The 14,840-nt window shown below is 41.5% G+C and overlaps 1 protein-coding gene across 1 annotated transcript in view; it reads left to right on the forward strand.

Annotated features, from left to right (window-relative positions):
• TADA2A (transcriptional adaptor 2A) overlaps positions 1-3,434 on the forward strand; it is a 44,645-nt gene extending 41,211 nt beyond the window's left edge. The window contains exons 14-15 of the mRNA XM_090291798.1: positions 898-971; positions 2,479-3,434. Of these exons, the coding sequence (XP_090147924.1) occupies positions 898-971; positions 2,479-2,664 (260 nt within the window). The 3' untranslated portion in view covers positions 2,665-3,434. The remainder of the gene's footprint in view (positions 1-897; positions 972-2,478) is intronic.
• The last annotated feature ends 11,406 nt before the right edge of the window (positions 3,435-14,840 follow it).

The following is a 14,840-nucleotide window of genomic DNA, read 5'->3' on the forward strand; positions in this document are numbered from 1 at the left end:
ACGGGAGTCCTGTTTGTTATGGAGAAGCCTTTTTCCCTCTTGTTGATTTTATAGGGAAGCATGTTTTCCAGCAGAGCAGCCTGCTAGCAGCCCCTCCCCTTTCTCTCCGCCACCTAAAAGGCACCGCCCGTGAAACTTACATTATACCACATTTTCTTTTGCTTAACTCAGTCTGTCCATCCCCAGCTGAACACTCATCTCAAACATTCAAAACCAAACCAAAAATTTTTGCACATCAAGCTGCCCATCCTGGTCATTGTCCTCGTACTTAGAGTTCTTTCTCAGCTATGTGACTTCATCTCAGCCTCCACTTAGCCATATAATAGTTCATTGTTTCTCTGTGTGGATCTTTCCGGTAAACAGAGTTACTTTGGAAGGAAAAGATATTCCCTCACATAATAAATAAGAAGGGCCTGTTGCTGGCCTAACAGTCTGCCTTTGATCTGAAGGCAAATGGTACTTGGTTAATTACGGTGTTTGCCTTGTATTGCTGGCAGAGTGGCCAGGGTTAGGAAATGTCTCCTGCAGAGTTGTTATTTCCATTCATCAGCCATCAAGGCAGGTAGTGTATGAGCTTTTTTCACTGGATGAGATCTGGGCTTTAGATTTTAGAATCTCCTGTTGCTTTCAGAAGAAATGGTTGATAACTACTGTGTTAAGAAGTCATAGTTGATGCTGAGATGTGTGTGATTATATGTGTATTTTAGCAGAGCAAAGGACACCCTAATAACCGCTTTTATTTTCAAGTGAACATGGTGGTGCCCACGTTGCTAGCTAAACTGGGGCCTGAGGGGACTGGTGGAAGTTTCCTACAGCTGGATAGAACTTTGATATATTTTACACTTGAGGAGCTGTTACTCCTATGAAATATGTGTCCTTTTCTGTCTGTGTCTGTAGGTAGACGGAGTGCACCACCCTTGAACCTCACAGGCCTCCCTGGCACGGAGAAGCTGAATGAAAAAGAGAAGGAGGTAACAAAAAGAAAGGGAGCTAGAGGAAAGAGGCTGGTAAATCATTGACTTGCCATTACAGGATCAAACCCGCTTTGCTCTGCTTATCTCACCACACGGACAGTTCTGGTCTGTCCTGGAAGGCTGAGAGCTGGCTCAGCAGGTCCCATAGGACTCGTTTCCTTATCCCCTCGCCACCATTTGCCTTCTGAGTGAAGAACATATGACGTGCCAATCTAAATAATAGCAAATGTCATTTATTGAATATTTACCATGTAAACCAAATACTGTACTAAGTGCTTTATGAGAATGAAGTTAATTTTTTATAAACCTAAAATAACATATGAAAATGTTTACTTCCTATTAGAACAGTCACTTTGAGTTGTTCTACACTTTTTCTCAACAGTATAACCATCACTTAAAAGCTTTTTGGAATTGTCTCCATAGCATATTCATAAGCATAAAGAAAGGAATTCATTGTCATATATAGTCACATACTAAGTTTGATTTAAAAATGACATGAGTCACTTTTCTTTTCCATTATAATCATCAGACTTGTCTTCATATTACTTTTGGCTGTTTCTAAAATTTACATCCAGACTCAAAAGAGTCATCATCAAATATTTTCAAAAGAATATGCAGTGGCTCTGAAGTTCATTCTAAAACTGGGATTCCTCTTTTGTTCCTCATATGCTGCTTTTATAATTCCCAAGATCAGTGTCCCCATCTGCCACTTTGTACCATTAATTCAAGTCAGAAAGTAGGGAAAAGTCAAGGAGAAGGGACTAGTGTTAGTCTTTTATTATATCCATTAGGAATAGTAAAGATTTGTTTGGGAGTAGAAGAAAGTATACTTTATATCCAAGTATTGCTTAAAAAAAACAACAACAACAAAAGTCACAGGCCATTCTGATTCAAGCATTGAGTGACCTGGAGTTTTAAGCAGTCTTTATCCTTACCCTCAAGATGATGATTTGAAACTGCTCGTTGCTGGGTTAATGGCAAGTAAACTAGAATGAGCCAGCTTTCTAGATTTTTAGCAGCTAAAGTGGCCTCCATATCTCCTCTCCCTCAAAAATAGGAAGTTATCACAAAAGCAGGGACTCGTACTTTGTGCTGATACTAAAAATAATGTGACTCACACTTGGGAATCCAGGTGTCTGCGCCCCCACCCCCACTGTGCCCTGTGGCTCGTTCCTGACTGGCTGTGTTGGAATGTGCTGGGCCTCTGCTCAGGCTGCTCCGCAGGACACATGCTTGTGTTCCCTGACAAACCCAGGTGAGCCTGCCAGTGTGCACTCAAGGCTCCAACAGCACCATATCCTGGCTTTCCCTTCTGGAGTGCCTTTCTCTAGTGAGTATTCTCGTCAAAGAAGAAACTAAATGGAATGTAGTCCAGTCAACCAGCAGCTCCTGTAAATAGTTGGAGGTTGATGTCACTTCTTAAATTTTATTTTGGCTGTACATGCTGGGTTATATTATGAGAATGATAGATGTTAATGTTTATTAAATTTGCCATGTCTTACAGCTCTGTCAGATGGTGAGGTTGGTTCCAGGAGCCTATTTAGAATACAAATCTGCTCTGTTAAACGAGTGTAACAAGCAAGGAGGCTTGAGACTGGCCCAAGCAAGAGCGCTCATCAAGATAGATGTGAACAAAACCCGGAAAATCTATGATTTCCTCATTCGAGAAGGATACATCACTAAAGCCTGAGGCTCTAAGGGCTCAGGATCCGAAATCACAAGTTTGGAGTGTGGTGGACCAAAGGACAGTATGGATATTCTTGAGCAGAATTCCCATTGTAAAAAGAGGGAAAAGGACAAAGGAAACCTTAAGTTGTAATAATGCCTACTTTATTCTCCACTTTGCTTTAAAACACTCTTGATGTGGGTATTGTACTGCAGAGTTATGTGCTAGATAAGCTATTATTACATGTGAGTGGGCATTCATTCCTAATACCTCTTGTAGCTAAAACAAGAACCATAGTACCTCACATCATGGTGTTGGTAGAAATAGAGCCAAACCAGTCTTTAGTCCCAGGGGTCCAGCTCAGACCCTTGCACTTGAGTGGTTGGATTTCTGATTATCTGTTTTGCCTTCAAACAATACAGATAGATTTAAAGTAAAGAGAAAGGTTATAGAGCATGAGAAAGCTTTCTCTTTCCTTTAGAGGAATTTTTAAGTTGACACCTTACGTTTATGAGCAATGGAAAAGAAAATATCATCGTGATGATCTTGTCCCAAACTGCATCTTTTATTTTTATTGTTGATAATATTATATATGTCCCCATTCCCCCCCCTGATCCTTTGCCCACCTCCACCCAGCCCCTGCCTCGCCCCCCCCCAAATGCATCTTTAATTTTAATGTCTGGCTTTTTACTTTGCAGTCTGTCTAATCTGCAATAGACTTTTGAGGAGGTGGCATTGGATGTAAAATGTCTATTATTTTTAGAATTCATAGATTAAAATGCTTTGCTGCTTAATTTGTGGGTGTGTCAAATATTCTGGTAACTAAAGCACACTTAGGGTGTGATTCCTGCCGCATACACTGCACTGTCTCTCATAGCACGTGTGTCCTGGACTTGCCCTATTCTTCTTCTTTTTTTTTTTTTTTTTACTTTATTTTATTTTATTTATTTTATTTTTATCTGTTTTTAGAGAGGGGGAAAGGAGAAACAGAGGGAGAGAAACATCAACGTGTGGTTGCCTCTCACGTGCCCCCAACTGGGGACCTGGCGTGCAACCTAGTCATGTGCCCTAACTGGGAATCGAACCAGTGACACTTGGTTCTCAGGCCAATGTTCAATCCACTGAGCCACAGCAGCCAGGGCTCACCCTATTCTTACCCTGAGTTTCCCGGGATATCAGGCCCCTGAGGATGGAGATGATGCAATTAACCTCTGCTTTGCTTGGATTGAGACCTGAACCTAACTTCTTAATGGGGAAAGGCTAGCCTGCAATAAAAGCTACTTTTAAAACAAAAGTAAAGCAGTTTCATATATGGGATGCAATAGATAATGAGGGTGAGTAACCCCACCACATTTGAAACTTGGTCCCTAAAAATTTCTGAAGATTTCCGATCAACATAGAGGCATAGGTAGTCACACTTTTCCTCCTCACGCAACCACAGATAGAATTATAGCTGTAACTCAAAACAAATAACAGCCAGAACTATCAGTTATATGGAAATCTATAACAACCAAGGATTTAAAGAAGCCACATTTCATACAGACAGGCAGGAGGGGAAGAGTTGTGGAGACGGGCAAAGAGAGGAGGAGATGCCTTGTGGTGCGGAGAGTCAGTGGTGGCGGAACAGATGGCCCCACACTCAACGTGATGGATAAAAGTCGGGAGGGACACCTTGGGAGTGAGCGACCACAGCCCCAGGCCAGACTGCACAGCCCAGGGTACTAGCACCAGAAAGATAAATCCTCCTATCTTCTGGCTGTGAAAACCAGTGGGGGCAGGGGCAGTGGAAGAAACTGCCAAATTTTTAGAAGAGTCTGTTTAAAGGGCCCGCACAGACTTAGAATGTACACAAACCTACCCATTCTGGGATTCACCACCAGGGCAACAGCTGGAAGAATGTCAGTCTCATATAGGAAGTGTCTGAAATGACTGAAAATGGGGCGAGTACCAGGCAAACCAGAAACCGGGCAGCGGCTGTGCTGTCCCCTCAGCCCTCCCTCAACACAGGGCCACAAAGCAGTGAAACAGTTTGCCCTGCCCTGACAATTAAGGCTTCACCACACACAATTTACAGGTGCCTTTTCTAAGACGGAGTCAAAGCAGATTTACCTAACACACACAAACAGGGAGGCTGCCAAATCCAGGAGACAAATAAATATGGAACTTGTGGCCAAGATGGAGGCGTAGACAGACACGCTGCATCTCCCTCCACAACTAAGAAGGGATACAACTACCTCAAAACTAGAGACAACCAGAAGTTCCGGAAAATCAAGCTGCATGGAAGTCCAACAAACAAAAATATAAAGAAGAAATACTCATCCAGACAGGTAGGAGGGGCGGAGCCGGGACAGAGAGGATGCAGTGTGGTGGTGGCAGCAGCAGCAGGCTGGTGGAAAGTGCAGTCACATGTTTTAAAAGGTCAGGAGGGACACCAGGATGCACAGCTCATGGTCCCAGCACCGGGGAAAATCAAGCCTCATTGCTTCTGACTGTGCAAACCAGTGGGGGTTGGGGCAGAGGCAGAAACTGCTGGTCTCTCAGCAGAGTCTGCTTGTTTAAAGGGTCCCCACAGTCCTAGAACATATGCAGACCCACCCACTCTGGGAACGACGGCCAGGGCAACAGATAGAGAGGTGCCAGTCCCATACGGAGGTGGGAGAGGTGCCTGGAAGGGGGGTGTGTACTGAGCGGATGGCATTGTTCCCTCTCAGACCACTTCCCCTCACACACCATCACAACGTGGTGAAACAGGTCGCCCTGTACTGACGAATCCCTAAGGCTCCGCCCCTTACAACGTAACAGGAACAACAGCTCTACCTAAGACACAGAGACAAACAAACACAGGAGCCTGTCAAGATGAGGAGACAGAGAACTATGGCCCAAAAGAGGGAACGGATCAAGGTTCCAGTGGGAGAACTAAGTGATGAGGAGATAGCCAACCTCACAGATGAGATAGCCAACCTAACAGATACAGAATTCAAAACACTGGTGATAAAGACACAGGTTTGACAGATATGCTTGAGTATGGCAAACGCATAAGGGAAGAAGTGAAGGCTATGCTAAGTGAAACGAAGGAAAATCCACACAAAACCAATGGTGAAGGGAAGGAAACCGGCATTCAAATCAATGATTCGGAACATAAGGAAGAAAAAAATCAACCAGTACAGAATGAGGAAACAAGAATTTTAAAAAATGAGAGGCTTAGGAACCTCTGGGACAATATCTGAATCATAGGGGTGCCAGAAGGAGAAGAGGAAGAGCAAGAAATTGAAGGTTTATGTGAAAAAATAACAAAGGAAAACTTCCCAAATTTGGCGAAGGAAATAGACATACAAGTCCAGGAAGCATAGAGAGTCCCAAACAAGCTAGATCCAAAGAGGACCACACCAAGACACATCATCATTAAAATGCCAAAGGTGAAAGATAAAGAGAGAATCTTAAAAGCAGCAAGAGAAAAGCAGAGAGTTACTTACAAAGAGGTGCCTGTAAGACTGTCAGCTGATTTCTCAAAAGAAACTGCAGGCAAGAAGGGACTGGCAAGAAGTATTCAATGTGATGAAAAGCAAGGACCTACAACCAAGACTACTCTATGCAGCAAAGCTACCATTTAGAATGGAAGGGCAGATAAAGTGCTTCCCAGACAAGGTAAAGCTAAAAGAGTTCATCACCACCAAGCCATTATTATATGAAATGTTAAAGGGACTTACATAAGAAAAAAATCAAAACTATGAACACTAAAGTGAGAACAAACTCACAACTATCAACAAGTGAATCTAAAAAATAGAATCAAAATCCAACTAAGCAAACTAGAATAGGAACAGAGTCATGGGTATGGGGATCACTTGGAGGGTTATCGGCTGGGAAGGGGAAGAGGGAGAAATAGGGAAATGGTACAGGGATTAAGAAGCATAATTAATTGGTACAAAATAGGGAAAAGTTAAGAATAATATAGGAAAGGGTGAAGCCAAGGAACTTATATGCACAACCCGTGGACATGAACTAAGGGGGATGGGACTGCTGGAGGGAAGTGGGGTGCTGGGCGGAAGAGAGCAAAGGGAAAAAAATTGAGACTACTATAACAACATAATCAATAAAATATACTTTAAAAAATAAAGAATATATAGGAGTAGCAAAAAAAGAAAAAAGAAAAGACATATGGCCCAGCCCTGGCTGGTGTGGCTCAGTGGACTGAGCGCCAGCCTATGAACCAAAGGGTTGCTGTTTGATTCCCAGTTAGGGCATATACCTGGGTTGCAGGCCAGCAAGGAGCAACCACACATTGATGTTTTTCTCCCTTTCTTTTTCCTTCCATTCCCCTCTCTCTCAAAATAAATAAATAAATATCTTTTAAAGAAAAAGAAATATGGCCCAAATGAAAGAACAGAACAAAACCCCAGAAAAAGAACTAAACGAAACAGAAATAACCAACCTATCAGATGCAGAGTTCAAAACACTGGTGATTGGGATGCTCAAAGAACTCTTGAGTATTGCAAAAATGTAAGGGAAGAAATGAAGGTTAAGCTAAGTGAAATAGAGAATAATCCACAGGAAACCAATGGTGGAGAGAACGAAGCCAAGAACAAAATCAACAATTTGGAACACAAAGAAGGAAAAAGTATTCAATCAGAACAGCAAGAAGAAAAAAAATTCATAAAAATGAGGGTAGACATAATCAATAAAATATATCTAAAATTTTTTTAAATCTGCAGATTAAGAAATGAAACTATCATGTTTATCCCATTTCCATTAGAAGGAAAGTTGTATATAGAAATAATTTCAAATCTGCACAAATTACCTCTAGTTGATTCTTTCAACATTTAAAATATCTAATTAATATACTATGTTTTGTTGGAAGTATTTGCTCAAACTTTTTGACTGCTGTAAGTATACATGCAGCTTGCCAGTAGACGTCATCTAGGGGGTTACAAATGAAAAGGAAACTGAGGATCTGAAGGAATTCGAATAATTAAAGACTTCACTCGTTAAAAAGGGTGGCTTGGGAAAATGGTCTCTTGTCTTTGCGTACTCATCTCTCTTGGAAAAACATATTCTACCACCACTATCACCCTCAGTTGGTTATACAGGGATTGCCTCTTATCCCTGGAAGGCAATTCTGATTCTAAAAATTTGGGATGCATTAGACCTCAATGTCAGGTGATGTCTATTGTAGTCTGAAGGGTCCTTAATCTTGATTAAGGAAGGCTTCCTAGGAGAGCCGAGCTTTGGAAGCAAGGATAAAATGGAGAAGAGAGAGGATTTGGCAGATGGAAGTGGGAGGCTGTTTCCTACATCGTGGGTGGAGGATGGTGAGGAGGCAGCGGTGGGAGCAAGGCACACGGTGCCAAGAGATTCAGTTGTCTAGGACACAAGGGGCAGCTGTGGCAGTTAGGCGTGGGAGGATGGTAGGACAGTGATAAAAGCCTTGGAACCAGTGGGACTCTGAAAAACTGATTGGAGAGTCAGATTTGATGAGGAAAAACGGCAGGGTTGAAAACAGCGACAGAAACATAAGGCTGTAATTTGAAATAACTGCAATTTAGAAAGCAGAATTAGCATTACTGTTGTTTGGGTAAATCCAAAGATCTAGCCATATTTTGAGTGATGAGTCCTCTTAAAAGGAGTCACTAAGTCACTCTCTTTTTGCATTTATAAATAGAAAAGCACTTGCTGATATTTTTTGCCGTGCCTGGCTTAAGTACATTATTTTCTCCTATGTTCTTATCACCAAAGGAAGGCCCTTTTCGTTAAAAATCTAACGCTAGCAAGGGCATTTCAGAGAATTATTCCAACTACATTAATAGAGGTCTCAGTCCCGGTCATCTCAGAAGAGGAACAGTTTAAACTGAAACTCAACAACATGAATAAAGACTTTTTACTGGGAGGAATTTTTATTGCAATTTTACATTAAAGGTTTTTGCTGACACTTTAAGCATACCCTTCTCTTCCAGGGCTGGGAAATGCCTCCCTGTAATGACCCTTTCCTGTGCTTAAAGACCTAGACTGTCTCTCTTGGGACCAATTATTTGTGGTTTATCCCTTCTTGGTGTCTAGTTTTCATCCTTTTACTGTTTACAACCAGTACCCATTGAAAATCTGAACTCAGCTGAGAGGGAAGAGCAAGCTCCCCATTTTTAGTAATGAAATCACCAGGTTGTGGTTAGCTGCAAGGAGAAGACCAATGACATCAAAAACAACAAAATTCCAGTTAGTAAGTCATTCTAGCTTTAGGAAATATGTAGTTATGTAAGAAAAGAACTAAAATGGCCAGTGTGAAGAATCAGAGTTCCAAATTACAAAGAGAAGCTTGGGTAAAACTTATCCACATTTACTCCAAAACACTTTCCTCTGGACTCCATGCAGGAGAGTAGAGTTCTGTTCTAAACAGCCTTCTAGAGCAGGGTTCACCCAATTTTAAGGATCTCTGTGGGTGTCTTCTAAATACACACTGTATTATTGTTAACACAAAAAGCTTTCCCACAACTTATATGTACCTAGCTTTTTATCTGTTAAAATTTCTAAAGTTTGATTCAAGAGGTATGATCTGGAAGCTTTGCTTTCCTTTCCAGTGTGCTTAGATCGGAAGTGGGTAACTTCTTGGTCTGCCAGAAGGGGCCATCTCTGGCACAGGGGGGCTCTGCCATGTCTATGGCCTTGTGTAGAAGAGGTGGGCCAGCTAAGACAAAGGATTTCTCTTAAATCAGACATAACAACCAGCCCTTCTGAGTGAAAATGTAAGTGAGCAGGATCTCAGGGCCAGCAAGGCCAGAGCAGCCTGGATAGGATAGTAATGGTCATGCTGACATAGGCATTTAATTTGGGAGTGAGAATAATTAATGGAGAGCATTTAACTAGGGAATATTTTGGAACCTAAGCCTGTCCACAAAATATGCATCCGAGCTGAGCGTTAGTGTGCTGCTTTTGAGGGGTGGGGGTGGAGGGACAGATGAATAATTTCTGAGAAGTGTGGAAAGCCTATTTCTAAATCTAATGAGATGGAGTTTTTCTGTTGAGAGTTTCCCTGGTGCCTTGGCTTCTGTGAATTGAGATGTGCTGGGATGAAAGCATTAACTGCCCTTTGATTGGACTGGGCTTACAGTCAAGAAACCTGGGTATTTAAGGAAAGGATGAATGTTTTGCATCTGACATTAAAATGCTTTTGTCACTATGAGTTACTTGCTTGGTATGCATTGTATACTGGGGCCCCTTCCCTGTTAAGAGTAGGAGTAAGAATGCAGAAAGTAACCCTTAAATGGCTTAAAACCCCAAACTGAAGGATACAAAAATTTTGAATATTACCATACATCATTGTTTTTGGAAATCCTATAGTTAACCTTTGCCAGTTCAGACTTGTTTTATGTCTTGGAGTACTGGATAATGAAGTCTGATGCACTTATTTTACTTTGGAGCACAGGGAATAGCATCAAACCAGCTTGGTTGAATGAATCTTTCCTTCTTAACCAAGCAACACGTTTTTTTTTCAGCTCGCTTTGGTCTCCCTTGGGGTCTTATGTGACAGAAAGCTTCCAGGTGGCTTGCTAAGTAATCTACCTTGACCCAAAGTTTATGGTGAACAGAAGCAGCATCTTAGGAACTGTGAAAAGAGGATCTCATAGTTTTAAAAAAACAACACTTTTCTTAATCGAAGTACAAATGCTGAAATGCTGTCATCTTATCACCCTTATTCAACAGTGAACTGACAGCTAAGTGCCAACTCATGACACTTCTGATGCATCTGTCCTCCTTGGAGGGCTGTCTGTCAGGTGTAGTCCCTGTTTCTGAAATTGTTCGCAATGACCTAACCTCTTTTCTCCCATTAAACAATAGTAGCTGATTTGGATTTTCCCTTTATTATCATCCTTCATTTAGAGGATTCCTTTAAAACATTTTTAAAAATTATTTAAAGATATTTTTAAAATTTAATGGAACCTGTTCTGTGGAGCTTGATTTTAATGTTCCCAATCAACATCCCCTACAAGAAAACTGGTTTTGAATTTGGGCTGTCTGATATTTTTATTTCAGTTTCCAATGGTAGGATGTCTAAGATGAAAAGGGCTATTTTCAGGGTAACTTAATAGGTTTTAAAAAATTTTTTAAAGGGACGAAAAGTTCAGAAATGCCATGAAGACATTAGCTCCCCAACCAGCTTGGTTGAATGAATGAACCAGGGACCTTAGAGATGCATGTGTGTGTGCATGCATGCATGCACATGGGAATTGGCTATCTGCTTTGGAGAGGCGGAACAGCTTTTCCATACAGTATCCTGTAAGGAACCTCTTCCTAACGAAGCAGAAAAAGCCACTTCACTGGAGGCAGGAGCCAGAGCCCTTACTTTTTGCCAAAAGGAGAGCACTTCGATATATTTTTACTGTAGGGCATTTCAGCACTAGCCACAGGTAGGTCAACCTTACCTGGCAGCCCAACCCCCCAACACATGAAAATCTTCGCCTGTTTTGGGCCTGCATGGTTATAGATTTAGGACAGCTGTCAAATCTAAGTCAGCATAGTTTTAACTTCGTGAAACAAAGTGAAATCTTTTGAGAGCAAAATCTCCCAGGAGTGCCTTCCACCCCCAGCAATTACAGAAAAGAAGGTGTCTGCTGGGGAGAAGGGTGGCTATAGACGTCACTGCATCTTCCAGATCCCAGCTGTGACCTGGCTCAGGGTTTTATAGTTAAAAATAACCATGGCTTAGAGTTGGGGGAGAAAAGTAAACTGTTGCGTCTCCATGGAAACTAGGAGAAAAGAAAAGGCAAGCCATGGATTTGTAGCAGATGTGGCGAGGTCGGGTGGATATAGGGTCTGGGAGCTTAGAGGCCCTCTGATGAAAGGAGATACCCCTGATTAGCATCCAGGATGTAGCTAGACGTTGTTCCAGGGCTCTGGAGACACTCAGCAGCTGAGGTATGTTTGCAGCAACACTGTGAACATCTGGGGTTGGGGTGGGGGAGAAGAATCATCTGAGGCTTCCAACTTGCTGTAATACAGATTTGCTGCTATTTGGCAAAGCAGAGAGTAGATGAGCAATACAGCAGGTTAGATGTTACCTTCTAAACGATCTGGGTACCTTACTATCTACCCCCATTCACTTTCCACTCTCATTTGCATAGTCAGAGACTTGACAGGACTAGCAATTTATAACTCGAGGGAAAGCGTTCAGGCTCTTGGACAGACATGGACATTGATGCCGTTTCAGCAGGACCAGGGGCTTTCTTTTTGGCATAGCAGATTATGCAAAGTGCCGTTTATTACTTAGGATGTCCTTAGAAGTTTGTGTGTCTCTTAAGATTTCGATATTGTTACTACCAGAGCTGAGTAACTTGGGGGGAAATATTTCATTTCTTCATTTCCCCTTTCTTTAAATGTTTCTTAAGAACAATTTTTACAGACTACTTGAATACATCCTAGTTGTAACTTTTAAAAAACACCTCTTTTCCTTTTTACATTAAGACTTTATATGCTTTCTTGTTTACCTGCCCAGTGTATTGGAAAGACCTGCGTGCTGATGCTTGTTCTGCTCCTTGATAATAACAAAACCTTGAGCAAGTTTCTCAACCCCTTCTGTCTAAAGTGTGCTTGATAATACCTACCTGACTGAGTTCGATGAAGATTAAATGGAATACAGTATATTAGCCACTTGGCACCTCCCTTTTCCCCCTTCCTTTCTCTTCCCATGGAGCTGTTGATATTTTTGTTTGCCTCCAGCTGGGTATAAGCAAGCGCTTAATTTTCCTATACCACACAACTCATACCAGGGTAAAGTCTCACAGAGGGACACTAAGAGCTAAAAGACACAGAGCAAATGTTAAAACAGGCAGATGTGCATTTTCCAAGGACATTGTTTATATTGGAACCCTCATCACTGTGCATCATTGCCACAGCCCTGGGGTTGGATTAAGGGCAGAACATTTCAGAGACAGATACATATTAAATGACCTAGTTATCCTAGACATGTTGTAATACTCCCTTATATAATGCCTAGCTCAAGAAGCCTGCAGTCAGATTACAAAACTGTATGCGCACTATGATTGTCACTGTGTAAAGAAAACTAAAAATTTATCTATATTAAAAAGACCAGAAAAAAATGGTAATTGTTGTTTGTTAAATACTAAAATTATAGTAATAATTTGTTAAGTACTAAAATTGGTAATGTGAAATTTATTGATGGAAAAATAAATTTTATAAGAACTATACTCTAAAAATTGAAGTTTAAAGTATTTTATATTAATAAAACTTAGTTAATCCTTATGATAGCCACATAAGGTGCTATGTTACATCTTATAAAATAGCATAAGCCTTAGGCAATTTCTGTAGTCGATGAAATGTGTTTTGGGACTTCTATCTCCTAGTTCTTTTATCTTTTCCACATTATAGAGTTCCCTCCCAGATACCTGGTGTCCTCTGTCCCTCTCAAATGTGCCAAAGGACAATAGCTTGAAGATTTACTTCTCAGGAGGGGTGCGGTATTACATTGTAGCTGCTGATGGGTGGCATATAAACTGGAAACACAGGCATTAGCAAGCAGGGATTTGAGACATCTGTTGACCAACAGGACCCAATGGCAAACTTCTATAGACCGTGGAGCCCTGACCACAGCTGTTCCCCAATTCTGACAGATATATCAAAGCTGCTGTCAATTTGTTAACCAGAGGCAATGATACAAATAAATGGAAGATATAACTATTCTTTCTGAGGGACCTATATAGGTCTGATTAATCTAAGGCATGCAAGCAATTAAGGAGAATATTTTTGAAAAGGCAGACATCAGAAGCCACGCAGAGTAGAAGTTTCCATCCTCTACGTACTGTGTCTAATCCGATCAGCTCTTACTGCGGATAGAAGCTGCACCACTCTAAAATACTGCTTATTTAGATGTAGTCGGGATACGCACACCTCCTTAAGCATAGACAAGTCACACTTTTGTAGCAGGTGACATCTAAGATGATTTAATATTTTATATAGTTGGCACCTATAAAGATACCTATTTCTAGTCTAGTAATGTGCTGTCCAAAAAAGGTGGCCACTTGCCTCATGTGGCTACTGAAATTTAAATGGATTGCAATGAATTAAAAATACAGTTCCTCAGTCACACTAGCCTGCATTTCAAGTGCTCAAGAGCCACACAAGGCTAGGGGCTACTGTATCGGGCAGTGTAGATACAGAACATTTTTATCACAGTTCTGGTCTAAAAGACAATACTTTCAAGTTGCATTTTGTGTGTGTGTGGAGGCAAATAGAAGCCTACACTTCCCCTGTAAAGGCATGAAGCACCTCCCTGCCCACAGGCCTATATGTACAGTCACCAAGTGATCTTGCTGAATTTAGCACTTCTTTCTACTTTCCTTAATCTCTAGATCTTTACAAATGCATCACACTCAACAGAGTCTTACGTTAGCCCTCCTCCCTCCTCCTCACTGATGAGCATATTATTCTTCATGGTAGTTTTCATTCCTATAATTCATGAAAACGCCCTGCTCCTTGTCACTAACTAGAGCTGTTCTGAAAACCTGCCTTCTGGGTAACAAACAAGCTTGAATCTAAAGAGGGATGTATCTATTTGTGCTGCTGAGTCACTGGATTGACTGAAGGAAAGACTGTGGGGGGGGGGGAGAAATGAAAGCAACACACAATCGTTTCTGTTAGAGATTTTGCTATTTTGGTATTGGCATGTCAAAAATAAGTCACTAGATAAATTGATGGTGGAGCTATCTAGTGCTGGGAAGATGTCTTTCCCAGGCAAGATTTGAACTCCTGGTGTTTTATCCTGAATCAGATTCTCCTTTTCTCATGCAGAGATTAATTTTGCCTTACTTTAAAGCTTTGATTATTTATGAAGGAAAAATAAAACAAATCTCTCCCTCCTAGGCCTGTGTAGCTCCCCTAAGATTATCATGAAAATGCCTTTGATGTTATGTTTTTGTCTGGGAAGCAGACAGAACTTTCAGATATTCCCGCACCCACGGAATGACTCCGAGTCCGCCTGGGAACTAGGAACAGTATGAAAAAGCCTCAGTGCTTTTCAGTTGAAGACGCCGGGAGATGGAAACCCCAAATGCCGCTTTTACTCCCCTCATCAACCCCTCCCCCTAAACCTTTGACTGCTCCTTTGATTGTTCAGCAGTTCTGATGCCAACGATTTAAAAGGTGAGGAGATTGATCTGGTGGTGAGTCAAGGGCTGGGCGTGGAGTCAGGACTCTTAGGT

The sequence above is a fragment of the Furipterus horrens genome, unplaced genomic scaffold, assembly GCF_987537825.1.
Source record: "Furipterus horrens unplaced genomic scaffold, mFurHor1.1.pri manual_scaffold_11, whole genome shotgun sequence".
In the NCBI taxonomy this organism is placed as follows: Eukaryota; Metazoa; Chordata; class Mammalia; order Chiroptera; family Furipteridae; genus Furipterus; species Furipterus horrens.